Source organism: Ictalurus furcatus, chromosome 6 (genome assembly GCF_023375685.1).
Source record: "Ictalurus furcatus strain D&B chromosome 6, Billie_1.0, whole genome shotgun sequence".
Lineage (NCBI taxonomy): Eukaryota > Metazoa > Chordata > Actinopteri > Siluriformes > Ictaluridae > Ictalurus > Ictalurus furcatus.
Genome location: NC_071260.1, coordinates 22,562,182 through 22,588,817, shown reverse-complemented (window position 1 = coordinate 22,588,817; position 26,636 = coordinate 22,562,182). Strand labels below are relative to the sequence as shown.

Below are 26,636 nucleotides of genomic sequence, written 5' to 3'. Positions count from 1 at the left end.
AATGATTTTGTAGATATAAATGCAGTGAATATCATTGTGCAATATTTTATAGCGTGAACAGCATCGTTTAAAGATTGTCAGATCAATTTGAATTATTTGGTTGCTAAATTCTTCCTGTACACTGATGTTTATGAAACAATCAACATTACAGCAATATTAAAGTATGTCATGGGTTGTTGGGGTTTTTTTAGCTGTTCTCTTCCTGTTTTTTTTTTTTTTGGTTTTTTTGGGGGGTTTTTTCTGTGAACACATACGGCACCCTGAGCCTGCTCTGGATTTTCACTAGCATTTTCCTTTCCCTGAGCCACATGTTACATACAACAATCTTTAGTCATTGCCTGCTCTAACATCTGGTTTCCAGTAGCGTCATCATCATTCAGAGTAGTCAAAAAGGACAAAAAGCATCATCAGTACTAATGAATACATGAGTTCAATTTGTTCATCACGATCTGTCTACACTAACTACAATTAGTCTGGAGCGTTGCGTCCTCCATGTTGGATTTTGTGTTGGCTTTCTCATCACTCTGACAATCTCACATCACTGGAAAATGGTGAGTGAGAAAAGAAACACTTGTTCTTTTTCTTTATGGGAGCTAATAGCCAAACATGACTGTTATCCCTTGGGTTTCAGGTGTCTGGGTTTTTTTTTTTATCTCCTACCAAACTGCCGTACTCTAACAATGTCCACCTGTGATGTCAGAGAGGGACAACCACTGACTTCTCACAGGAATAATGAAAATACAGCACCAAAAAACAAATTAGCACAAAAAAAATTGCTAAGCACATCACAAATATTTCAATATAAACATAATTAATGTGGTTGAGGGTGACGTTTTCATTTAATACTATGCTGACTATCATTTCTATACTGTTCAACAAAGGTATTCACAGTGGCAGGCCTGAGAACCCTCAATGTTTTTGAAGTTGTAGACAACATATAGGCCCCAAGAATTGTTTTCTTAATTGTAGGCTAGTTATAGCAAAGCATTGATGTGGATTATTGCTCAGAAACATTGTAAGGTTCTTAGATCAAGTAGCAGAGAGGGAAGAAAATGGCTAATGTTCCAACTAAAACATCTTTTATCACCAGCTTCTGGCCTGTTAGCGACTGCTTAGTTTGTTGCCAGTCTCTTTAAATATTCAGTGAACTGTATGACCCGTGGAGTGCAGCTGGGCTTTGCGACCATTTTGTTCTTTCTGCTGCCATGCACTGTCAGACGTCTGCAAGTGAAGAATATCAGCCAGTGTCCCCTGCAAGCCCCTGGGCATTAAAAATTCAGGTTAACTCTACTTTTTAAGCCATTTCTGATGAAAAGTGCAGAGAAATGAAACGGACTTATGCCAAATGAATATCACTGGATTGCTGTGATTTTGCCTCTGATGCTTGTAGGGTTGAAATTATTTATAAAAACATCAATTTTAGCTTACAGCATGAAGTGTGCACATTTCGCTTCAAACCCCTTGGAGAATTTCGACATATTTGGTCTGAAGTAAAACCAGATAGAAACCTGAGATTGTTCAGATTAAGCGTGATCACTCGCTACCTGCAGAAAGAGCAGCTCTTCTGGAATGGTGATTTTGAAAAATATTCGCATTTGTAAAATATGATTGGTCTTAAAGTCAATAATTGTGACAAAATAACAATTACACACAACAATACACAAATATGCTTAGAAAATATATCAGTGATTTGTAATGTACTTACACTTAACATCAAATGGCTTATCTGGATATATTCATATTTGATATGCAGATATGCCATTTGCTAATCTAAATCTTATTCATGGTTGTAAAAGTGCCAAAAGGAGCAGAGAGCAAAAATAAGAGAGAGTAAACAATATCAGGCTGGTGAGACATCTTGATTTAACTATCTGAGCATAGAAGCAGGCCAGAATGCCTGACTCAGTAAAAATGCAACAGCAGGTGAAAGGCCCTCAGCTCGGCTTCTAAACTAAGAACGTCTCATCCTGCTAAATATTATGATGTTTAGAGGCTCGCTGTTACTTTTTACATGGCATAAATTTAGCTCGCAGAATAATGACCGGGTATGAAAGATTAGAATTACACCTTCCCACAGCAATCATATGTTTTAACCCTGTGGGATTAGTCTTGGATGATGACTTATTTTTTAAAGGCTTTTGGAGCACTTGTCTGCAGTACATATTCTCTCTAATATAGAAATAAAATACTGTGTCCTTGTGCTCAGCTTATAAAAGCAAGCCCTGAGCCAATTTCTGTGAACTGGGTAGTGTGCCTATCTCCTCCTCCCCATGGCAAAGTGAAATGGAATTGCCTCTCACATTCAAAGACAGCTCAGTGAAGGTGATAATAGAGCTACTCCCTGCTGTCTACAGTCAGGAAATAGGAAAGTGGCATATGGGGCCAGGAACCAAACAGAACAGCAACTGCAGCCTGGCAAGAGTGGAAAGCAAAGGAAAGGTTAATGATCATTCTTGAATTCTAGCGGGAGAAAGTCGACATGAAGTTGAAGAGAGTGGGGATAAGGACATAAAAAAGACATGTTTGAATGACTTACCTTCCTGCACACTTCACATAAACACTTTTTGAAATAACATGTGCACTCCTGCAAGTCACATCCATTTCAAATGAGGACACAGAAAATTGTAAACGCCTAAACTTGGTGTTCAATCATATTGTTCTGTTGCATTTCCTTATTAACCCTGCAGGTCAGTTACAAATTTAATAGCATAATAAAATGTCAAAGTTCTTAACTTATGTGATCTAAATCACTAATATATTTACAGACTTCCACAAGGGCCATAAACAATCCTATTTCAGCTCATACAGAAGAAAACACCTTCCCAGGCATTGCCACCCGGCCCTGCTTCCAGTCTGCAAGCCAATACACACCATCCTGGAGCAATGCCACAATGAAAATGAGAGACCAAACTCAGAAACGTTGCTCCAAACCGGGCTGACAGACTAGCAGGAGTCAGGCGTGGGAGAAAAAAAGAACAAAAAAACAATAGGCACGGTTGATGAAATTGGCTCTTTCACCAAGCAAGAGTGTAAGCATAAAAATGAGAGTTGTACATGTGGCCTGGATGAAGTGCTAACGTTAAGCAAAGGGCATTAGCAGATGGAGAAACTTGCTTTCAATTTTTCACCCGGCTACCACACCTTGGCCGAGGCAGTTTGTACCCACTCAGCACTCATGTCTGGCTACCAGGCCTTTAAGTATCAATTAAACTAGCAGTGGGATTAGCCACTTCATCATGAAGCAATTTACACTGTGTCGCTCCTCCGCTGTGCCTTTGTTCACATTCATTTGGAGTTTTTTTTTCCATCCATGGTCAATGATAAAGGTATTTGAAGAAGCAGATGACAACTGTTGAAGGGCACAGAGTTTGGGCATTGCAGCCACGGGAAATTGAGAAGAGTTGTAGAAGTGTGTGTGTGTGTGTGTGTGTGTGTGTGTGTGTGTGTGTGTGTGTGTGTGTGCGCGCGTGCGTGTGCATGCATGTGTGTGTGTGAGAAAGAGAGAGAGAGCAAGAGAGAGTAAGTGTCCCTCTCACATACAAAATTGTGCATGAGCACGCATGTGAAATCAAACACATAGATAGACCCCCTATAATATACTCCCACTTGCCTGAAGTCAACACACACACACACACACACACACACACACACACACACGTTTGCTTGTATTTTCTCATTTGTAAGTTGCTTTGGATAAAAGCGTCTGCTAAATGAATATATGTATGTAAATAAATGTAATACTGTCCTTTGAGGACCATTGATTTGCAGATCATTAATGCTATGCCAACACTTAAACCTATCCGTAACCTAGTAACCAAAGAAAACCTTTGGGCTCTTTCAGGTTTGGGTTTGTTTTTTGTTTTTGTTTTTGTTTTCAATTGGTTAAGTTTTTTTTTTCTCATGGAGATCAATCAAACATCTCCACAAAATTTGAATGATGCACTTATATATTTACTCCTTCTCTGTTCTTTCATCTCTATCTCATTCTCACTCTCTCTCTTTCTCACACACACACACACACACACACACACAAAATAGTTACATTCACAATAACTATTGTAATCGTCCTGTTTTGTAAAGGAGAGTATTTTGTCATTCAGTGAAGTAATTCTCTGACTATCCACTTTTTCAGTTTGCTTTTCCCCCCTTTCCCTAAATTGTTTCAGCATAAGGTTTTGCTCTCCAGCTTGGGCCAGCTTGCTACAGCAGATGACGGGTCTGGGAGGCATATGTCACAAAGACAACATCCAGCTCCTGTCTGACAGTGGCATCATCTCACCCTAACAAGTTATCGCTGTAATGCTGAGGTGACATGACAGTGTCTGCACGGGCAGATGGATCAATAACACAGGTGCTGGGAGTCTCTACCATTGCCATACTCTCCTCTATATGGACAATATCACTGAGCTTAGTATAGAAAATCATAGAAAATCTGTTTGCCCATGTAAAACATCACAGCCATTTGGTGTCATTATCAAAACGTTGGCATATTAAAACCACGGCTTGACTGAGTTGCTTAAAGTCCTCAATATATGGGATATTTTGTGATATAGATAAAGAAGACAAAGTGTTTTGAGGAGGAACATCTTTTTGCCCCTTTCTATCATCTTCATGCTCACACAAGTATTCCAATATATTGTTTAAATATTCAGCAGTGATGTTTTATTTGTCCCTTTGGAGTGGTGCTGAGTATGATTTAGTAATGTAGATGGAAGAATCTGCCATTGCACATTTCTGTACTCTCTCCTGCCATCTCAACTCTCTTCGATTTTCTCTCTCTCTCTTTCTCTCTCTCTCTCTCTCCCTCTCAGTTTCTCTCTGTCTCATGATGGAATAACTGACATGTCTGAGATGATGCAAAAATAATCTGCACTTGATAGTCATCCACTGTGTCTGTGTATGCCATGATTCTATAGGGAAAGGCTCCTATATCTAACAGAGGACCACATTGCTAATTTTATAGCAAACACTATAATAATGATAAGAAGAAGAAGAAGAAGAAGAAGAAGAAGAAGAAGATTATTTTGGATTGTTGATGAACCAATACACACCTGGTACTACTACTAACATCCACGTGTAGTAACTGTGTAGTAACATGTGTTTTACTACAAGTTGTGTCTGATGTTCACATGTCAGTCAAAATCACACTATTGCCTAGCACAAAATATGTTGACCAGATCAGATAATGTCATGTACAATCTGATAGGATGTAATACTAATAAACAGTTCATTAGTAGTAGTAGTAGTAGTAGCAGTAGCAGCAGTAGTAGTAGTAGTAGTAGTAGTAATAATAATAATAATAATAATAACAATAATAATAATGGTAGTTTTACTAGTAGTAGTACTACTAGTGGTAAGTATAATTATTATTTATAATACATTTATTAAGAATAATTAAATAATACATTTTAGATTTTTTGCTATTATTATTATTATTATTATTATTATTATTATTATTATTATTATTATTATTATAAAAGAACAATAAAATGAATACATTGAATAATTTTGCTGCTGCTCCTAACACCTATGCTTTTCGATGCAATATATGACTTTTAATGACTACAACTGATGCAACACTCATGTTCCAGGCTGATGAAATATCTGTCATTCCTTGTGTGTATATCCTTCCCTTTATACTCCATGACGTAGCACACAAAACATAATGCACATTCATAATGACTTCTGGTGTCTTGCAAGCACAGGAGCAAAAGAAGCTGAACGAAAAACAACAGCAGCTCTTGTGGTGCTCTGGAGGTGTGGGCTCCCTGACTAGCAGATTAGGGTTGTGGGAGCACTTTGCACGTTGTTGTCACAGGCTGGCCGAGGGAGAATTGCGCTTTCATATCCCCAGACAGATGAGTCTGTGAACAAAGCTCACAACCAATTTGTGTTGCACTAAATTAAAAGCTCCAAAAAACATTAAATGAATGTGTTCCACATCATCAGCACATCTGACACGTAAACAGTTTTTTTCCCCTTGTCTTTATCAAAGGTGAGGTGAGGTGATGAACTTATCGCATCATCACGTCGGTAATTCCGGATGAATGACTGTCTAACCCTTCCTTGAATGTGAACTCCTTTTAATTTGAATAGATTCGTTATTAGTATATAATACAATATTGGTATGAGTATATCAAATACTTTTATGTACCGTCATCCCAACCAGGGTGTATTCGAAATTCATGGACAGTGTTCCTTGGATAGGCTCAGGATCCACCACAACCCTGATCATGATAAAGTGATTACTGAAGAAGAATGAATGAATGAATGAATGAATTAATAAAAATATCCCTGATATCTATCACACTTTATGTACCTATGATATGATTAATCCACTGTATTTACCATAAAGATCTTCTCCTCAAGGATATGGTCTGATCGTATTATAAATATAAGAGTAGGACAGAAACCTTATTTAAAGACAAATAGAAACAACAACTAAGGCTCAGCAGGAGTGTTGGGCATGGAAAGGGATCCCTGGAGAGCTGAGGGGACCATCAGTAAGGACTAGCGTCATGTTCAAGGTGTCATTTTTACAGTACTACCGATACGAATACAAGAAGTGTCTCACAAAATGTGTTAGAAATCTCTCCTAACACAATAGCTGGTAAACAAGAAAGATTGGATTATTTTCTTTGATTTAGTCTAGTCAGAAGGGACAGCTGTTGGATCCCTGCTAAAACTGAATGGGGTTTATATTGTGGATTAATTTTTTAAAAAGACTCTTTTATGAAGAGCCTGGGCACTAATGAAGCTGTCTACCCACTAGCCGAGGTGTCAGTCATCCTCTCCTCCTGCCAGAGTAGACCCACTCTCTCGTTCCACCATGGCCAGATGGTTTCTTCACACTGCATAAATAAATGGACGCGGGGGTGTGGACCTCTATAGCACAGATCACATTCTTACGGCATATACAGGACAGAGAGCTAGAGAGGGAGAGAAAGGGTGGAAGAGAATAAGTGGCAGAGACAGAGGGAGAGAGAGAGGCAGAAAAAGAGAAGGATGTTAATAATAATAATAATTCCATATAGTTGCATGAAAGGTCCACACCAAGGCCACTGACGCTTTGACTGTGTTTAGAGTAGCTCTACGGACAAAGTGTTAAATGAAGGCCTGTCTGCTTTTCACTGTACACAGATCACACCTCAAAGTGTTATCTTCTTAGAACTCTTCCACAGATTTGTTAACATCATTAGATAGATTGCATCACCTTTGCCAGCAGTGTGAACCACTATCAGTTATGCCACCAACCTTTGATTATTATACTCCATTAGAATACCTGCTAATGAATTGTGAAACATGGTGTTATAGTGCAAATATAGGTTCAGTATCACTATTCACTGCCTCTTCACAGTGGTGTGCACATGCTTTTATTTAATTATGAACCGGTTTACCAGCTTTAGGCAAGCAGTTGAAGTGAGGATGTCCGAACAACACATAGACAAAAGGTGTTTCTAATACTGCTGTCTGCTTCAGTCATTAGAACCTGGCAGTGGCGCAGTTCCTACCTGTAAATGGACTCAGAGGAAAACAGAAGAAGTGCCCGGTGAGAATTTCACCAGGGGCTTGAAAATTCACACCCATCCAAGGTGTTGTTTAGGCGTCTGATAAACATGTGAGAAAATAATGGGTTGGGAGAGGAGTGGGTGCGTCAACTACAGAGACCAGAGTCAAGATGGAGATTTTAGAATAATTAACATTGTGATCAAGATGATATCAGTCCGCTACTCGTCATTCATTCAATGGGAGCAACAAAGAAAAACAAGATGGAGAGAAACAACATCGAGCTGAGAGCATCTTGGACACCGGAGTTGTAGATCCAATTGAGGCTGTGAGCGGCCATATGGACTGGTGTGAAAATAGAATGCCAGAGTAGAGTAGAAGAAAAAGGAGAGAAAAAATAATAATAAATACACAGCATTTTAGATATGATCATACTACTGGGAGCCAATTTTTTTTCCTCATCTAGGGTGAAAACAACTAAACGAGGGTTTTACATGACATGTTGCTGTTCTTACTTTCATTTGTTACTGTATCATATTCCATCATGAATACTATCAAATAAACCATAATAGAACATTGTGCAAGCCTGGGTCCTTATATACCAGCTCTATGAGAGGCCCAAACATTGGGAACAGGCAGAAAATGAAAAACAAAGTGCATGTGAGTCTCTCCTCCCATCTCGCCTGCTGCCTGATGTTCAGAGCCTGCCTGTTATCGGAGGTGTTAATTGGCAAATTCAGTACAAGTCAAGAGCATGTTCCCCGTCGTCCTCGCCCAGCTAGGCTAGGTCATTAAGCTGAGAATGGATTCTCTCATGTTGCCTTAACCCTTGCAGTGCACCATGGTGTTTTTTCCCCCTTCATCTTCCTGCATCCTTCCTTCCAGCAGCTGCACTGAAATGTCTCTTATGGCCACAATGCCACTCAAGTGAGTTCAGAATTTAAAAATGATGCTACAACTGCTGTCATTTGGCATTTGGGAGTTAATGTTGTTAAGTATTGTGTACAACCAAAACAGCACTTTACTGTCAGTACTCTCAAACAAGCTGACCACAAGCTTCACGTCAACCATTGAATCTATCATGTTCAACGTTTCCAGTTTCACTTTGGAAAGATCAGTGAAAGTTATCAATAAAAGTAACAAAAAGACAAATCATTGAACCTAGAAGTTTACTACTGTAAATACATAGTCACGATTGTTCAGTGAGAATGACACCAATAGGCTGCATGTTGCAATGTGCAGTTTTACAGTCTCCAGGCCTGGGCACTGCGAAAGCCTTGTTTCCTTTCTCTGGTTCCCCAGTAAAGACAGCATCCTCTGGGGTTCTGGGTGCGATCTCACCAATGCCTCTGTCATCACTTGCTGTGACTGCCAAATCCGTGCTCCAGAAACGAGGGCTCGCAAACCAGCACCGAAACAAACACACAATGCAGGCAGGGCTGCTTAGAGACCTACTGAAGGCAGCCTTAACAACAGCACAGTTCCACGTTTCTGAACACATAAGGAAGAATCACAGTACAGCTGAACCAAGAGGGAACAAAGCCTTTTGGATAACTTTCAAAATCTGTGGTGGCTCCTCTCTCTCTCTTGCTTGTGCCCTTACATTTTGTTTGCATCCTGAATGCTAGCAGGCCAGACACCCAAATATGTTTCTGTAAGAAGCTGTTGATCGTTGACATGACTCTGATGTGGAGATACAGAGAGATTGATATCAAGTTGTCAAGAACTGAAGCTTTTTTATCTACTGTTTTTATGGTCACCGATACATGGAACAATATTATATGTAGGGCTTTATATAATAAACTACTACAGGCATATATATAATAAACTACATGTCAGAATACTGCATTTGGTATCTACTATTTTTTATAATTAATAGATCAATATATTAGATAGGCAATTTGCTTGCACTGGTATGAAATTGTTGATTTATTTCACTAATAACAGAGCTTATAACATTACCGTCCAATAATTATAAAATCTCAGAACAGAAACATTGAAAAATACCACATGGAAGCCTCATTACAGGCATTTTAAAAATAATACAGGAAATATCCTTTGTCCCATTAAACTTTGTCAGTGGTAATGATGAGGCTGCCTCTAACTTCCTGCTAATTAACACTTCATGCTAATTCTACAACCGTTTTCTTTTTTCGCCCAAACTGCTAGTTGGCAATACACTGGGTGTGCTGCAGTCAATGTGCTGCACTCAGTTTGTTGTTCTCTGGCTACTTTGAGGAAGATCTTAGACTGAGAGTTATCATGCCAATATCATCAGGGAAAAATCTTCAAAGGTCTTCTTGCTGAATGAACTAGTCCATGGCCTTAAGTCCAGAACTGGAAATAATTATGCACTGAGTTACCGATCTTGTAATTAAGTGTCTGATGTAATAAAGTTACATCTTTAAAAATAAATAAATAAATAGATAAATAAATAAATAACTACAGTAATACTTAAATAAATAAATAATCTGAGGACAAATAGATATTTACATAAAACATTTACACAGACATAGATATCACACATATTAATCAAACCATAACTGTTCATATTTTATTACTATAATGAATGAGTTTGGTCTACTTTATGTGATCCTCCATATACATACATATATATATATATATATATATATATATATATATATATATATATATATATATATATATATATATATATATATATATATTATTATTATTATTATTATTATTATTATTATTATGTTTCGTATAGAGAGTAATCATGAATACTTCGAGATACCTGGGCTAGATAAAGAGCAGTATGTGCGTTACTGCAAGTGATTTTTTGTCATATTAGCCTTCATGATGATTACGTTGTGAATTTAATTATTAGGTAGATTAATAGCCTACAGTTTTACTACCAGGTAATAATATGGTAGTATGAAAATAATAATTAGAGCAGAGAGCTCAGAGGATACTGAATAGCTACTAGTAGAAGTAAAATTACAAATATTATCCCCGTCCTCCGTTTTAAATGTGTGTCAGTTAGAAGTTATATCTTGTTCTTTAATTATTTTTATTTTTATTTTATTTTTTCCATTTTCATTTTCTATCTATAGACAACAAGGTATTACATCCACATTGTCGTTAGCCTATAGTTTCAGTAGACTAATCTGATTTAGAGATGTGTAATGAATAATCTCTTAGGCTAAATGTTTTTTTTTTTTTTAAATAAATGAGACTGGAGGGAGAGAAAAAAAAAACCCTAACTAATTACGCGTATAATTTGATTACCTCAACATATGTTGCAATCTGCATGAGAATGAAAACTTTCGCTGTTATAAAAAATACATTTCTAAAACTTTTCACATTATTAGGATATACTAATATGGACCTACTACGATTTATTTTTATTTTGTCTGACAATAATAATAATAATAATAATAATAATAATAATAATAATAATAATAATAATAATTTTAAAAAATGTCTCTGCACAAGTGAAAAAAATGAACCGGATGAGTTCTGTTCTCTTTTCCAGCAGACCTAAACAGACATAAGGTGGCATTAATTGCAGGAAAATAAGGTACAAATGAAACCGCAACAGATGTTTCTAAAGATCGTGATTTTATGGCACGACACACAGGCTGATTTTTGCGTTTAGTGTCTTCGATTGTTAATTTAGTTTCACGTGAAATCCAGAGCCCGAATCTCCGACCTGCAGCAGCCCACGTTGGCGCTTTGGACCAGAATGTACAGGCTATTCGAGTCTAGTCTGTCGGGGGAAGAAAAAAAAAACCAAAAAAAACTTCACATGTGAAGCTGTTGTTCACTTTCCACGTCGGAGATCACTTTGTAGAATCTAAATGAGTGTTTAAATTTAGCAGGCTACAGGACGGGAGCTCTGACAGCCTATACGAGCAATAAAGAACTCAATGCGCTGCCTGAAGGAACCTTTTTTGGCTCATTCACTGCGTCGGAGGAACTCGTGCCAGCATAAATATGCCATCTTCATTTCTCTCCCTCTTTCTCTTTCCCCCTCGCGTTGGAGGTGACTCCGCTCCCCTGAAGCTGGAGACTTTACTATTTTTCCGTGAACCGAGCTGTGTGGCTGATTAACATGCGCTAATAATGGCGGCCCGGCTCCTGCTCCATTGTTCTAACACCTCCCCTCTCCTCCGCACCAATCTGTCACCGCTCCGCTGCGCCGCGCTGCTCTCCACAAATGAGATGGATAATTACTTGCCCCTCACGAACGCCTCACTCTTCTCACCCCTGATTGCTTTCACCTTTTTTTGCTCCTGGCAATTTTGACACCTCGTAATCAGCCTGCTGCTTCTCCCCTTTCGATCCGGATCCATCCTCGTCCTCACTCTCGGCCCTTTTTCATAGGGCTACTCATAATACTTTTTTCATCCACAAACACTATGGATGGAGCGCATCCTGTCTTAGCCTAAATCCTAATCCTGTTCTGACGCAAGAAGAAAAGGTTTCAACCTATACATCATAATGATCTTATTCCTTTCTTTCTTTCTTTTTTTTTTTTACTTCTAGCGTTTACATTAGTACGATTCCATCAGGGGAAGAAAAAAAATGAGTGGACATACAAGGAGAAAGAAAAAACACATGGGCCCCGTAACTGTCAGTACAGCTTCCTTCTTCCAAATAACAAGCATTGACAACATAATTATGTACAAGCATCTGTGCACAGCTCCAGTGAGGGAGTGCAGGCTGCAGAGCCACACACGCACACACACACACGCACACACCGAGTCTTCACACATCTACACACACACAGAGAGAGAGAGAGAGAGAGAGAGAGAGAGAGAGAGAGAGAGAGAGAGAGAGTCATTAGGGAGAACGGAGATATCGTGTTTGCTATATTTCCAGAATAAATTCTCTCTTCATTCTCTGTGAACTGCTGTGAGCGATGAGAATTAAAAGCGGCCTGCTGATCCAGTGCGAATCGGTCATTATGCTGAACACATTGTAATATCGCAAAATGTAATGTTCAGCTTTGTAAATATCAGTCATCTGACGGCGCTCGGCTGTTCGCTGTTTGATAATAATGTGTGTTCTTGAGAAGGGGGAGTGTTAGGATGGAGAGTACAAATGTTAAACATTAAAGCTGTGTCTCTCTATTCGGAGGATATGTTTAAGGTTTACACTTGTATTTGGGTTGCACTGCCACCCACATCATTTCATCCATTAAAAAAAAAAGAAAGAAAGAAAGCCACAATCAAAACAATATCAGTTATGCTGATTTTTTTAAAATGCAGTCCTTAATGTAAATGGCTGCAATGGCTCTAGCAGACAGTTTATAAGGTGTACAAGTACACGCGTGTAGTAGCCTATATAATGTTAATATTTAAATTCCTATATACAGGAGTGTGTTAGATGGCTCTGGAATGCTTGAATATCTCCTGCTCGGAAACTGAAGACGAATAGGTAGGGTGGGTATTACTGTTTGGTATTGGTTGTTTCAGGAAACAGAAGAGATAGTAGTTGTATATCAAACACAGAGAAAACACAAGAATAGGAAAACAGGGCAAACAAGGAAGCGTAAACTAGGGTTAACAAATCACACTACATAGGCTACTGTCAGACCAGCAGGAAGACAGGGTATACAGAACTGGGGAACAGGTGCAAGAGGAAGTGGTGGGGCGTCTACCTGAATATGAATATACATGTCACATATCTTTTTATAGATCAAACTTTTGTCATACATCCAATTTATGCAAATCGAATTCAAATAATTGTAGAGAGATCATTCTAAATGCACAGTGACTGGGTCATCGTTATTACTGTTACCCTGTTCATTCATTTGTACACCAAAAACCACTAAAGTGTGGATCCTTACTCAAACCAAAACGAACTGTGCTGAATCAATTAAAAAAAAAAAATCCAGTTTGCAGTCTTCACACCAGCTCATCTACCCAGCACAAGTGTTAGTAGGCAGTAATCCTGGGGCCTGCAAGGTCCTCACTGCACACGCCTGTGTTTCAGTACACATATTTTCCCTATTTCCTTAGCACATCATCACATGAGCTGGTGAAAAATATTACATTTGTTTGTGAAGCTGCTAATGATCTACTCCCACAGTCCAATGCTGCAGAAAGGTGACAGACTAAAACACTCCATTAGAAAATACATCTACTCTCACTCATGCATTACTGTACTTATCGATATCAAGCAGTCGGTGGGGAAAAAATGCAGGTTATGAAACAAGAGGTGCAATCTTTCATTTTAAAGCAGCACTTATCCACATCAATAGTCTGTAAATAGTGACAGCCTTACCATGCTGCTTAAGCAATATGAAAAAAAATGCATCATTTGAGGAATGACAGTGACATTTAAATTAATAAATAAAATTATATATATATAAATACATACGTACATAATAGCAATCAGGACTCCAAACATCACACTTTCAATACTAGGATAATTGTGCATATAATTGCACATCAAGTCAGCCACAGAAATTCTGTGTAATAACAAAGTTTTAATTAACCTTCAATACCTGTTCAAAATTGCTCTCAAAAACCATATGGTGTTGTAATATCGAAATAATTATCCAACAATTATTTCTCATTTTGACTGAAATCTGCCATACAGCTGGCTTAATTAAAATCAAGACGTTAAATTAAGAGTTATTGAGACCAAAAAAAGAAAAACACGCTGACCACACGCTTTTAAATGAGTTGGATCTGTTTGCGCATCTAAACCTAGACAGGGTTAAATTTCATTTCAGTTTCAATTCTGTAAGAACCTTTAAAGGGATTTTTAAAAGACATGGTGTCAGCCTGGAGAATAAAAATATCTAGACTCATTACATTTGTACACCTAAATAATCCGGTGCCTTTCAGTTACAGAGTAAAAAGCTTTAAACCAAAGGACTTTAGCACACCTCAGACAAACACAATCTTATAAAATGGAAGCATTACTTTATTACACAGACAACGCATTCAAAAGTCCCACACATCAAAACCAGACTGATTAATTGAGTTGTTAATACCACAAATCGTACCGTTCAAGTTCTTACAATTTAAATAAATGAGCATGGAGACCTCCCCTCCCACCATGCTCCGAATGAAAAGCCACTGTGGCCGCCGTGTGCTGAGCTCATTGTGCATAGAGGACAGGCAACAAAGCCATGAATAAGCCAAGACATCGGCTTGTAAGCAGCTCCTGGGTCTGGCTCTGTCAATCACCTTCTTTGTCCTGGAAGTGTGAATTGAGGTGGCTGTACATGAGGTCACTGGGAACAGTAGCCTTGCAAAAAGTACAGTGAGAAGACCCCATGCTTGATGTTTCCGATGCAATAGCAGGGATCAGTTCAGGGCTCCACAGAGGCTGCTCAAAAACAGAGATAACACTTAATACACCAAGTCAGTGTTTAATACAATACATGTACATTTGTATTAAAATGAGAGTGAAACCACAATGTACAAAACTGTAATGAAGCAAATGTTGCTGATTTTTAAACACCAAAATAGCTGCATATAATATTGTAATCATGGACGCTTCAAAACATGACTACACTACTCCTGTGTTCCAGCATATCAGGACCTAGCATAAAACCAGCTGTCTTCTAGCACTCTTTGTTTTGCACAAATTTGCAGGTACCCTTTGTGCAAAAATAATTTCATGATTCTGCTAACTGAACAAAGGCTTTTACCTCTTAAATTCTCAATTTATGATTCACATATTCCTATGAAATCATATTTCCAGTAACTATTAGAAACTATTCAGTAACTATTCGTATTAGTAGAACTAATAGGAATGTGGTTAAGTTTATAGGGTTGAAGTATTTTGGGATTAATAGGAATAAAACCCAATGAGGCATGCCGTTATAGGGAAACAATCAACGATGGGGTGGTGTGAGGTGGAGTGCAGGGCTGTTACCACAGCAAATTATTTTCCTGTAACAGCATGTCTTGAAGTGTTTTATTCTTATTCTACTTGCCAACACTAGCAAGTACAAAATATCATACTATTTATCCATTTATAGTTACCTGTAATGAAACAACTGTTTCCTCACAGAAACCAATCACCACATCAGCAATTACACGTTTTTATCCATTCATGTGAAGTGTCTGACATAAAAGTCCCTGTGTACATTGTTACTACAGAAACAATAACACATTAGATTAAGCGCATTAATACAAACCTGAACTGCTATTTGAACTACTGAGTTGCTATTATAAAAAATTCATCAACACCTTCTGACCAATCAGAATCAAGAATTCAACAGCACTGAGTTACAATTAAAATACAGCTTGCTGTCATGATAGACCATAATGCATAACAGAAGGTCAAGCAAAGATCATGGCACGGTATATTAATGGAGGACATAAGGATAAATACATTTTAAATACATTTTAAAGTCCAACTGCAGGCTCTAATGTAGTTCTGCACAACTGATATGTGCACACTTATCTCAGAAATGTCAGTTCTACATGACTGCTTAGTAAAGATCCCTAACTGATCCTCACACTGATCAACAGCAACATTAAAATTTACCACCCTGAGAAACAAATTCAAATTCAAGGCCTTGATGCTCACGTACAAGACTTTGTCTGGAACAACATCCCCATATCTCAACACTCTCCTGAAGACTTACGTTCCCTCACGCAATCTGTGATCGATTAATGACCGACGCTTAGTAGTGCCTACTCAGCGTGACTCAAGGTCCCTTTCCAGAACCTTCACACTAACTGACCCTCAGTGGTGGAATGAACTTCCAACCTCAATCCAGACTGCAGAATCTGTCATTATCTTCAAAAAACAGCTAAAGACCCACCTCTTCCGTGAACACCTAACTAACCCCTAAAAAAAAAAAACACCTTACTCTGGCTCTTACACCTCTACTCTGTGCACTTTGCTTCTTCTAGAACTCAATTAAAAATCTTGTATACACTTGCACTACTTGTATTGTTCTCTGCTTGATATATCACTATGCTTGTATTTCCTCATTTGTAAGTTGCTATGGATAAAAGCGTCTGCTAAATGAATAAATGTAAAAATGTAAATGTAAACAAGCTAAATTTAGAGTGCTAAAGCGGAACATAATCTTTCAAGTTTCAGAATTTTTCAAGTTGAGCTCAGGTTTTGTTTTCACCTAAAACTCAAAATCTACCTCATGCTGTAAATATCGATCAGCAATATTGTAAGCTAACAACACAATTTAGAGAGAGAGAGAAAAAAAAACAATACCCAACATTTGTAACATCAAGTCTAAATTTATGTTGCATTTTGGCACTTAGGGGTTTGAGTAGGATTTGGTTTGTGAGTATGACACAAAAATCATATCACAAATCTTGAAGTCACTTCTACGATGCACAATATGTATCACAACATATACTGTAGGTTTTTGCACAATTTCCCTGCAGGTAAATTTTAATGATACTTTATTTAATGGCTACAAAAATTAGTTCATTTGTATTTTTACATAAAAATTGTATTTATTTATAAAAAATAAAACTAAATATGTGTCCTAACTGGGGGACACGGTGGCTTAGTGGTTAGCATGTTTGCCTTGCACCTCTGTGGTTGGAGGTTCAAATCCCGCCTCTTCCCTGTGTGCACGGAGATTGCATGTTCTCCCCGTGCTTCAGGGGTTTCCTCCGGGTACTCCGGTTTCCATCACCAGTCCAAAGATGTTTGCCTCACAGTAGGCTGACTGGCATTTCCAAATTGTCCGTAATGGGTGTGTGAATGTGTGTGCAATTGTGCCCTGTTATGGGTTGGCACCCTGTCCAGGGTGTCCCCCGCCTTGTGCCACGAGTTCCCTGGGAAAGGCTCCAGGCTCCCCACAGCCCTGTGTAGGATAAGCGGAATGGAAAGTAGATGGATGGATGTTTCCTAACTGTCAACCTGTACATATGTCTCATTCAGAAATCCAGTGCAAAGGAATGTTATGCATATGAGATCTGTAGTGTACCAAGAATTGTAAGAAAACCGCAACTATGCAGTTGTGGGCACAAACACTGACATGCAACCTCACAGCACTGAGTCCTAATGAGCCTTTTACAAAGATTAAAGACCATCTGAAGTGGTACATTAAATATTTAAAAACAACTGCATATTTCAATAGATTTTTAGGTACAAATTTGAATATGCTCCTGTGTCCTCTTGCCATTTCAACCCCACCCCTTCCCCTCCAGTACTGAGCAATGCTTTTATCTATGGTGTACGACAATTTGACAAGAAGGCAAGACGCAGAATTGATGAAATACGGTCAATATATTTCAACGTCAGACTGACTCCGAGTTTGAAATGGAGACATCTATTAACCAGAATCAGGTAACGGCTGATGTATAAGAACATCACACTTTTACTGCACAACTATAATATACTGTAGGATAACAAACAACTAGCTAGCCAGCTAGTTAACTGTTAGTAAACTAGCCCGCAATTGTCACAGGAATTTAGTATCTGAATTTCAGTTTACACTGTCATATTCTTAGTGATTTTTATAAGAGTAGCCAAGCCTTTCCAAATATAACAACCAATATTTGTTCATCGCTAACATTAGATATGTTCTGATGCTAAATACAGTGCCCTTCACTAATATTGGCACCCTTGTTAAATATGAGCAAAGAAGGCTGTAAAAAATTGGCTTTATTGTTTAACCTATTGTTTTAATAAATTCACAAAAAATACTCTGCTTTCATGGATATCAAACAATTGCAAACAAAACACAGGTTTATCAAAAATATATATATATATTTGTTAAATATAGGTGTGCAACAATTATTGGCACCCTTTTAGTCAATACTTTGTGCTACCTCCCTTTACCAAGATAACAGCTCTGAGTCTTCTCCTATAATGCCTGATGAGGTTGGAGAATAAATGGCAAGGGATCTGAGACCATTTCTCCATACAGAATCTCTCCAGATCCTTCAAATTTCAAGGTCCTTCAAATTTCATTGTGCACTCTCCTCTTCAGTTCACCCCACAGGTTTTCTATGGGTTTGAAGTCAGGGGACTGGGATGGCCATGGCAGGACCTTGATTTTGGGGTCATTAACCATTTTTGTGTTGATTCTGATGCATGTTTTGGATGATTGTGCTGCTGGAAGATCCAACCATGGCCCATTTTAAGCTTTCTGGCGGAGGCGGTCAGGTTTTTATTTAATCTCTGTTGATATTTGATAGAGTTCATGATGTCATGTATCCTAACAAAATGTCCAGGTCCTCTGGCAGAAAACCAGCCCCAAAACATTAAAGAGCCACCACCATATTTAACCGTGGGCATGAGGCTTTTTTCTTGAAACCCTTCCAAACAACTTGTGGTGATGTAGGTGACTTCAGATTGTAGTTTTGGAGACTTTCTGACCCCAAGACGCAACTAACTTCTGCAATTCTCCAGCTGTGATCCTTGGAAGTTTTTTGGCCACTCGAACCATCCTCTTCACAGTGTGTTGAGACAATATAGACACACGTCCAATTCCAGGTTGATTCATAACATTTACAGTTGACTGGAACTTATTAATTATTGCCCTGATGGTGGAAATGGGCATTTTCAATGCTTGTGCTGTTTTCTTATAGCCACTTCCCATTTTGTGAGGCTCAACAAACTTTTGCCGCATATCACAGCTATATTCCTTGGTCTTACCCATTGTTATGAATGACTAAGGGAATTTGGCCTATGTGTTACCTCATATTTATACCCCTGTGAAACAGTAAGTCATGGTTGAACTATTTCCTGTTCCTAGTCACCCAGGTGTACTAAAAAATGTAAAATATCAATGGGAATATATTTTAAATATATTTTTCTAATTCATAGGTGTGCCAATAATTTTGATAAACCTGTGTTGTTTGCAATTGTTTGATATCCATGAAAGCAGAGTATTTTTGTGAGTTTTTTTAACAAAACATCAAAAGGTTAAACAATAAAGACAATTTTCACAGCATTCCTTGCTCATATTCACCAAGGGTGCCAGTATTAGTGGAGGGCACTGTATAATCAATCAACATGAAATCCATTTCTGTTGTTTATAATGTGGAAATATAATTATATAATATATGTGTGGTGGCCTAGGAAATCATATGCAGCCATGGCTGAAATCTTGCAAACAGTCAAAAAATATATATATTTGTCCAAAATTGGACTTTTCTACCTATAACATACATTGAGACCACCATTTTAAGAACTCATGAATATATTTCAACAATATATTTCACCATATTTCCCTTTTTAGTTTTAGGGGTTAACAGATATAAAAATTTTACTTCTGGTTGAGATACATAAGAGAACAAATTTCAGTTTAAGAAAATCTATAGTTTTCATAAGTATATAGAGTAGAAGTTGTAAAAAATTCACAATGTGATAGGTTTTCCCAGGCTGCCACACTTATAAATTAAAGATTATGAAGTGTGTGCTTCCTTTAGTATGGCCATAATTACTTGGCCTGTTGATATGGAAGTCTACCAGTACATGATGAGTTTCTCTGCCCATTCTTTCCTCTCATTTAGTGTTTAACTATCCAAAGTGGAGTGTGATTCGCTCTCACCTGTTGTGGTCCCCGGACTCCTTCGTGTGATGCGGATGCAGGCAGCAGGTGTGATGCTGGAGTAGAAACAGAGAATGAGGAGTAGGACTCCTCCAACACCGTGGAAATGGGCTCTGACAGGTCTTTCCTGGGTACTGGAATTGGCAAACCTCTGTCTGGAGCACTATGCAGAAATTCATATTCACTATCTGTGGGTGGCGGGAACTTAACATCGTCCATAAAGTCACCGTCCTCTGGGCTGGCACCTCGCGATGCTAGTGCACCTGAGGTCAAGCCCTCATCAACCTCTGGCCTTAAAGGAGGAGAGAAGGGCTCTTCAACTTGTTCGACGGTGTCGTCCGTGCACTGGATGGGCATGGAGAACTGTTTCTCTGCTGAAACTAACACAAAATACACAATGTTGTTTATGTTACAAAATACAAAAGACTGGTTTAGCAACAATGCTTTGGGGTATGTTTGCTTTGGGGTAAACGTAAAAAAATCTAGATATTTTCAGCTTTACTGAAACATCAGGATTGGAGAACTTATTAAGCACTTACTCCTCACTGCTCATAGGGGAGATAAAAATAATAACAAAATACTGTATAAAAAATAACATAAAATAGGTGTCATGCTCAAATGGACAACAGTGGTGGTAAAAAAGTAGGGATGAAACGTTATTCCAAAATATAAATATACTATGCAGAAAATACAATCGGTTTATTGATCATACATACATATTATATTAGTCACATATAAATTTTAAGTGTAAGGTCTCTAATGTGTATTTTTGGAATCCGTGAAAAAAAACTGTCCTTTGTTAGTACAAAACTACAAAAATTTCCTGAATATTTATCATGCAAGTCATATCATGTGAGTTTTTTCTCTTAAAATCACCCAAAGGGCATGTAACTGTGTAAGTGTGCAGTGTTAATTGTTCAGTCTGTTTTAATGCAGGGCAGAGATGCAGCAGCAGCAACACTGGACCTGCTTGCCTCATCTCCACGTGCTGCTGTATTTAATTGCGTCCTGGATCATTCATAATACAGCAACTAGTATCTTGTTTTGACATTTCTAAAGTAATTGTTAACTCTCTTCATAATTTAATTAGAGGGGAAAAAACTGTACTTGGGTTAAAGAAGAACAGTGATCATTTAATGAAGACTTTTGCCATAAAATTTTTAAATTAGAAAGTAAAAATGGTAAAGAATGTTACCACTGGCAGTATCATTTCCTTTGTGTATTCTTTTCAGGTGATCTTTCTGCCGTCTTGCAAGAGTCTGAATCCTCTGGAAAGTCCCCTGGATTTCCTGAAGCGTGTCTAGAACATCCTCACTAACCAAAAAAAGGAGACTGAACACTGAGCATCCACTTCCACTGTGAATATTTTTTTACAAAACAGCTGAAATTTGATTATTACTTTTTAAAATACTGAAAATGGCAAGATAAGATTATGCCATTAGATAAGACGACAACTACATCAGACATCATATATTTCTTTATCATATACTTGCTATGTGACATCTGCAAGACATTTGATGGTAAGTGAATATCCTTAAGAATTTAACTTGCAAAATCATTTGCAAAAATGATCTGCTAGGACCAAAAATTTATCATAATCAAATCCTTGACAGATACTGAAATTGCATGTGCAAAAAAACAAACAAACAAAAAAAACACTAAATCTAGTAAATCCTTTACTTAAATATATACACAAAAAAGGGTCAAAAATAGTGTATTTTCTCACGCTGCCATGCACACAACATCAATGTGTCTTGGAATCTAAGACTGTATATCTGTAAATCTGTATATATTTACGTATATGCTGATTGGTACAGTATGCCAAAAACTTGTCAAATAATAATAATCCAAAAATAGCAGATTTACAGTGTCCACCATGATGTCTGCACTACTATCTTACAAGAAACCATTTTATGATCATGTATATATATCACACATGGCAATGTGCATGAATTTCAGCCCAGAAAGCTGTCTCTAGGTCAGGTATGAGATTTCATATAGTACAGCCCCAGTTTAAACAACCCCTCTAAGATGATCTGAATATGGTTTTAAATGTCTGGTCCACTTTGGTACTTTATCTGTTTTAACAGACTGAGTAAAGTAAGCACACTATGAAGCTTAATAAATTTAACTCCAAGTTATACAGGAGTTATACAGGAGTATGAAATACATACATCTTCATGCCACTAACTCCAGGTACAGGATGTGCACGCACCGATGTAAAATCCGGGGATTCATTCTTCACGTTGCCAAAAAAAGTAAGAAAGAAAGGATGAACAAAAGCCAGGCCTGAGAGACAATGAAATTACTTTTCTAAGTAATATATCAAACAAATACTATAATTAGTATGGAGAGCTGATTTACTTAGTGTAAGATTAATGTGAAATTAGAAATATACACTGCAGTGTATGCTATATGTGGCAAAAAGATCCAATGTTGTGCTGTACTGAACTCGATCATTTAAATTCTCTAAAATATTACTTTAATAGTAATAAACTAATTTTGTAGTTATGTCAAAGCAAAGATATTTTTTCCTTAATTTAAGGTCATTTTTCTCTTATACCATAGTCAATAGGCTATGTTTTCATGAAAACCTTATGCTCGAGCGCCCCCTGTTGTTTAGAGCCATGACATGCCTCAAACAATTGAGAAGAATTATCACGGTGGATTCAATTAGAGAAAAATTCTCACTATGGACAGATAGTGCTGAGAAATGATATCAAACTGTGAAGAAAAAGAACTACATCTTTTTCACACATTTCTCACTATTTAACCCAAGAGTGAACTGTGGATAAGTGGGAAAGCAGCTCAGGCACTTCTGTTGGATTTTCAGCATGCTTTCCACTAATAAAATCAGAATAAGGAAGGCGTATTCATGAGCTTATGTTATGGCCCAAGAGGTCCATCAGATAAACTGAGCTATATGTCCAGGACTTAACAACAATTAATTATAAACCATAATAATAGATATAGTTCATTTTCAAGTTTCTTATTTGCAAAACCACTCAGAATCTTTCCAAACTTTTTTTAAAATGGACAGGCAAGCCAGGATTCTAACTCTGACTGAGTACATAATTATCACTAGCAATGGTGTATTATCTACAGGTCTAGGGTCAACATTCAGTGTTTTAAAATGTATATAACACTATCAACAGATCTATGAAGCATATGCATTGCTCCACCTGATAATGTTGAATGCAATATTTATAAATTCAATGAGGATAAGGATGACAGCCTGATTAAGATTGTGGCCTATCAGTGACCAGTTCAGAGACACACCTACCAGGATATAGTTAGTCCTGTGGGAAGTGGAGGAGTTGCTAGGCCACTGAATACTAGGTGACAACCTTTCTGTTTCCTGTTTTCGGTGTGCAGTCTCACAACATTTCACTTCCCCTGAAAAATAAAAAAACAGCATGCAGTCGTACATTCCTTAAGCGTTGCAAAGTGTATCAAATTCAAATTTATTGTAAAAAAAAAATGTAAATAAAACACACAAGCAAGGAAAAACCTAAAATCTAAGCACGGACATTTACAGCTTACATTTGCAAAAAAATAAAATAAATACACATTTAATAATTTCAGAATATGGAAATTCCATTAAACCTCAACTATGTCAATACGATCTATAATACAACTGAAAGATGTCAGAATAATATTGCAAATAATAAAGTGCCAATTATATATACTTCTTTTTCCATTGCGTGAACGCGATCTTTTCATAGTACAATTATTTCAACAATTAACACATCCACTAAAATGAGAAAATATAACCAAACTGAAAACTTGTCTGGTGTTCTTGTGGTAGTAAATGCAGATTCAAACTCCATTTAAAATTGCTGTGATATATTTAAACCAAATTCCAATTCAGTAATACTACCAGTACCACCTCACTACAAGGTATAAGGACTTTCTCTATTTTCCCCTGTAAGTGATTTTTGTCTTGCATGTAATATTGTTCTTCTCATAATTAAAGTAATACAGAGAAAGGATTTACTGTTAAATCTTGATAGGCAACATAAAATTTGCCTTGAGGAATAAAACTTATATCAGTATGTTGTTTGCTATTGTGCAATTGAAAAAAATAAACTTTAAAATCGACCCCAAAAAATCTTATTCTCAAAGTTAATAGAGTAATTTAAAACAGTTTTGAGTTTGGAGTCTGGTGTTTGGAAGTTTGATGTTCCCTGTAATAATATCAAATGATATAATTAAATCATATTATAAAGGCTTATAAAAGTGTGTTAACAGGTATGTTAAGTATGTAAGAAAATGAGAAGTGCAGATGTCATTTTTTGCACTTGCGATGTTTAGATTTTTATTTGTCATAAATGTTTCGATGTAATGTCGCAGTTTATAATAAAGGTATGTGAGAATTGTAGTCTAGCATTACATTTACAACAAAACCAATCCTTGAAAAGCATAAAAACATAAATAAACTGTTATTGTTCAGCCAACAAAATGTCTCATTTCTGGAACAGTATTCATTGGGCAATATATTGGTTTAGATTAAACATAATAAATGTAAACACTAACCTGAAGCACGCTTTATTGAATTTAATTGTGCTTTGAGTGCTGATATCTCCTGCTCTTGGTCTTCTATCTTTTTCTCCAGCTGCTGTGTATACTGGTGAAACTGCTCTGTCTGAACACACATAAGCAGAGAGACAGACAGACAGATCAGACAAAGTCCTGATTGACTTTGATTTCGCAGTTATATACATTAGAGTAAGGACCAAAAAAACAGAAAAATGCATTAACGGCTTGTACTGAACCTTCTCCTGTAGTTGCCTTTTGGCATTTTCATTCTCAATTGAGATGTTGCGGTAGGCTTCATAGGCTTTGTTCAGCGGATCACCAATGTTTCGGTCCATGCCGCAGCCTTCAGTAACATCACGGACGCAGCTGTCATGGGTCCTGCAGCCACAAAATACACATAAAAAACATAGCTGTGTGATTTATAACAGACCTGTCAATCCTGCATTTGGATGTGTGGTGGTTTCTGGAGTGCTATATACAAATACCCATTACAGATTACCCATTTGACTTCATTGCGTTTTTAATTAGTATAATATTTGACAACATCTTTCATTATCATTATCATATTACATTAGTCTGACTGAAGTCTGTTTGTCCCAATGATCATGGAGATCCTACTCCAAACAAGACGCCTTTTGAAAGACTATTTTTTAGGAAAGCCGGGAAACCTGTACCACACCAGTCTCCACGAATAATGACTGACCAGACTGACAAGTTTAACCGTGCAAAAATAAAAGCCAGGGCAAGCCAAATACACAGCCTGAAAAAAAAAAAAAAATTTATATATATATATATATATATATATATATATATATATATATATATATTTATATATTTATATATATATATATATATATATATGAAAAGGCTTTAAATCCTTATTAAGCAAATAAGTATGTTTGGTGGAGTGTATATACACTAATTCAGCAATAACTTAATTTAACCTAAATAATTGAATTACTTACATAAATTCATACAACCTTATTTATGTAATAGTAAGATTCAAAATAAGTGGAGTCTTTAATTCGGAGTACTGTTTTAGAGCATATATAGATTTGGCTCTATATTTACACCAGAAGAGAACTTATATTTTGCATAATATGGGAAGTTAATAATGACGTCTACGCTAATGTAGCAACTCGTTAGAAGTTAAAACTCTTCACTACTAATGTTACAGTACATCAAATAACGGAAATGAAACCATGGTACGACGTTGTTTAAATATATTTTTTAAATAAATAAACAAAACTACCACATTTGAGCTCGCACCGAATGCTATGAGCTAACTAATAACGCCGTAACTACATAGAACTGTCAGCTCTCTACAGCTAGCGACTGTTGCTAACCCACTTGTTCCTCTTTGGCTTTGAATGAAGCCTTACCTTCGTCCGAAAACTGGTCAAAACACCTACATTTAATTATCGTTTTGAGGTCATGGCGCGCTCTCGGTCCTGCTCTACATCTCAATGTTCACGTTAAAGGGGAGGAAATGGAGTGTTTCGCACAAATGTACATTTTTACATGTTTTACAACTAGCTGGGAACTTCCCTCGGGGAATCCCCGCTCGCCTGTGACTTCCGCCTGCAGCCGCTCCGCCAATCAGAAGCCGCGCTGCCGCCTCACGCTAAAGGCTGCGCGAGACCCGGCGCTCTGTTTTCAGCCTACTCGACTGGCTGCATGTCTGCTATTAATGTCATTTGGGCCGCAGGCAAAATAGCTGTGCAGAGTCCTGCTGTGGGTTGCACGATAATATTTTCAGTTGAATCATGGCTAGTCTGCCCTGTGCTGCTCTAAATGATACTATTAGTTAGCACATACACTATTAATAGTCTAGAACGAAGCGTGTATCAAATAGCCTTTTCTTGCTGAGTGGACTAAAGCATGTAAAATGCATAAGCTTAACAAATCAATCTTTGCTTTGATCAAGGCATTTTAAAATAGGGTATAGGATATTTTAAAATGCCTGTTTTTGCAAAGTAAAACCGACACTGTTGAATTAACACCCACAGCAGTGCTCACCGACCCTGTTCCTGGAGATCTACCTTCCTGAAGACTTGAGCTCCTTCCAACAATAATCGTGCCCAAATGACCATCTAATCTTTGCCTTGAGAAGTTC

At 37.4% G+C, this 26,636-nt stretch overlaps 1 protein-coding gene across 3 annotated transcripts; it reads right to left on the bottom strand.

Annotated features, from left to right (window-relative positions):
* Positions 1 to 12,133: 12,133 nt before the first annotated feature.
* Positions 12,134 to 26,181, bottom strand: tank (TRAF family member-associated NFKB activator). 3 transcript variants are annotated; one of them, XM_053627165.1, is made up of 8 exons: positions 25,933 to 26,181; positions 24,757 to 24,898; positions 24,518 to 24,626; positions 23,265 to 23,377; positions 22,156 to 22,220; positions 21,177 to 21,295; positions 19,982 to 20,361; positions 12,134 to 17,284 (listed from the first exon to the last, which is right to left on the bottom strand). In XM_053627165.1, coding segments are annotated over exons 1-8 (1,011 nt in total). In that variant the 5' UTR covers positions 25,935 to 26,181; the 3' UTR covers positions 12,134 to 17,203. The 3 variants fall into 3 exon arrangements, with proteins under 3 accessions (XP_053483140.1, XP_053483139.1, XP_053483138.1); XM_053627164.1 differs by having other exon boundaries at positions 12,134 to 14,817; positions 25,903 to 26,179; XM_053627163.1 differs by having other exon boundaries at positions 12,134 to 14,817; positions 25,933 to 26,179.
* Positions 26,182 to 26,636: the final 455 nt, after the last annotated feature.

Coding starts and splice junctions, on each gene's coding strand:
- tank (XM_053627163.1), bottom strand. Junction 24,627..24,756: donor AAAGGCAACTACAGGAGAAG/GTTCAGTACAAG, acceptor ATGTGTGTTCAG/ACAGAGCAGTTTCACCAGTA. Junction 14,818..19,981: donor GAGTCCGGGGACCACAACAG/GTGAGAGCGAAT, acceptor GTTTTTGAGCAG/CCTCTGTGGAGCCCTGAACT.